General features: G+C 33.3%; 1 protein-coding gene across 1 annotated transcript; it reads left to right on the top strand.

Moving 5' to 3' along the window:
• Positions 1 to 840: 840 nt before the first annotated feature.
• LOC132945643 (uncharacterized) lies at positions 841 to 1,479 on the top strand. Its single transcript, XM_061015413.1, has one exon. It carries the CDS (start codon positions 841 to 843, stop codon positions 1,369 to 1,371), a length of 531 nt encoding a protein of 176 aa, XP_060871396.1. The 3' UTR covers positions 1,372 to 1,479.
• The last annotated feature ends 1,023 nt before the right edge of the window (positions 1,480 to 2,502 follow it).

Here is a 2,502-nt window from a genome sequence, read left to right as displayed (position 1 = left end):
GAAGTTGGGAACTGTATTATATTATTATTATTTTACTGCTGTAAGAGACAAAAACAATACCTAGGTACTATTCATAATGTTTAACCTAAAAACATTTATAAAATGATAAGTAGTCACTAGTCAGTATAAGTACCTATAGACCATGACCTTATACGAGGTAGAGAGGTTTATTTTTTAGTAATTACAATATTTATAGTAGATATAGTATCTACATAGTACATAGTGATAACTGATAAGTAATAACAAATACGTTATCTTATGAACTTGTGGGTATAATTATATATTTATAATTTATAACATATTATATGGATATATACGGATATATATATATGGATTGGAAAATAATAGTGTAATAAATTGGTATAAGAATAATGTTTAGTGCATAGGTCCTATAACACGTGGAAAATTATATATATAGCCATATAGGTAAATAATTATAACTTTATTCTATATAATAGATATTATATAGTTTTGACCATGGGCGTTCTCATGGATTCTCTCTCTCTATGGATACTTTATAAATATAATATATGTGCCATTGATTAAATATACTGTATAATTATGCCTATATCGATATATTTTCTGATTTCTAGAAAACCATTTCACATATACCTACTCGCTTCACGTTTATTGGGTTTGTAATTTGTACAAATTATAATATTACTAACGTTGTGTCGGCGGTGACCGGTATAGACAGCCAATAGCCGTATTAGTTATTATAAGTTATGAAAAAAGATATAAATAATTTTATCAATATTAATCTATACATTTTTCTTTATTACTTAATCTAAGACATTTGCTTTTAACCGGACGATTCGGGCAAACCGTTGAATAGAAACGATGGTAGGATATCTGCAGGCAATGTCCATTACCGGCTTTTGGACATACTGCATGAAGGAAGACGAGAGGAAATTTTGCGGCGGACTGTCGGCCCAGGACGCCGGGCGGCCATCGAGCCTGCATCCCCGCAGGGGTTCTCGTCGGGCCGCGACGACGGCGCGAGGTGCACTACAACGCGGGGCCGACCGCGATTCAACCGGCTGCAGTACTATCGACGGAGCAAGAGGAGGATGTGCTGGTGCTCGATGGCGATTCCTATGGAATGCGGCAGTGGCAGGATCAGGATCAGAATCAGCAAGCGGCGAGCAGAAGACGAGTCAGGAAATCAGCCTTTGCCGGAGGACCACAACCACGGAAATGCTGCCCATGTCTGTGGAACCGGCACGTGTGTTCGTTCTGCAGCGGGCACGGGGGTGGTTCGGACTAGAAAGCTTGCGGCTGCAGATCGAGGTGTGGACGATGCGTGCCGGACCCGCGGAGATGGCGACAGGAGGAGGAGGAACTTTTGGATGTGACGGTGAAACTGATTGAAGTGTAAGAAGCTTGACGGTGACGGCTGCAGTTCCCAGAGACCAGAAGCGTAACACGGCTTCAAGAATTCCGGTGAGCATATCAGTGGAAGCTCACCGGTCAATCGTAGGCATGCTGAAATTAGTGAAATTATAATTTTACGGAAAATTATTAACAATTTTGATTTTTTCACGATTTTTCAACATATTGTTTAATATTTAACATAATATGTATAACACTCTTAGTACATAAATACTGTATATTATGATTATAATTTACGTAATATTATGCTAATATGTTGTTTGGTAGTAGGTATATAATATTTGATTTGTAAAATACGATTTTAGTTTAACCATCCATGTAAGCAGCCAAGTAGCGGTAACACATACGATACTTTCTACAAGTCTACAAGTCCCTAATCCTAAATTAAGTAATATATTAATTGTGCCTATTATTGTTAATTTATCATCATCGCTTTAAATTGTTTTATCCAGAACTTAAATGTATACTTACTAAACTTACCTACTCTTAACCTAAACTATTAATTTAATTATACTATAATAATATATTGTAAACTATATAACTATAATAATACTTACTGTAAAAAAAAATATTTTTTAATGGATTAAAAACTACTATTTATCTATAAGGTACATACTACAAAAATAGAAGTTTCAATCACCGTATGTAATCATGAAAGGCCAATGACCATTAACAATGTTGACATAAGTGAATCATTATAAAAATAAATAAGAATTTGCTAAGTGATTTTTTTAATAAACTCATTAGTCATTACATACATACCTATAGTACATTACTATAATTTGACATGCGAAAATCGTATTAAAAACTCGAATAGAAGTCTGCGAAGTTTCGAAAGCAATATAACTAATAACTTTTATAAGGTTTTTAGGTATACATATATTGTATATTATAACTTATAAGTTTATATATGTCATATATTGTGACGATAGTTGCAAATGTATTAGGTATAGGTACTACGAACATACTAAATCTTATTCTGAATTTTGACCTTTACGTAGGTAATGTTGTATCTATAGGCATTTGTAAAAATGTATATAATAATAATAATAATATACGAACAAATATAATATTATATAGATTATAGAAAACAATTTATATAAACGTTAT

Source organism: Metopolophium dirhodum, chromosome 5, assembly GCF_019925205.1.
Source record: "Metopolophium dirhodum isolate CAU chromosome 5, ASM1992520v1, whole genome shotgun sequence".
Lineage (NCBI taxonomy): Eukaryota > Metazoa > Arthropoda > Insecta > Hemiptera > Aphididae > Metopolophium > Metopolophium dirhodum.
The sequence above is the reverse complement of the archived record's forward strand: the minus strand, read 5'-3'. Positions and strand labels throughout refer to the sequence as shown.

Bases quoted from the DNA above. Each gene is read 5' to 3' on its own strand.
- LOC132945643 (XM_061015413.1), top strand. From the start codon at position 841: ATGGTAGGATATCTGCAGGCAATGTCCATTACCGGCTTTTGGACATAC.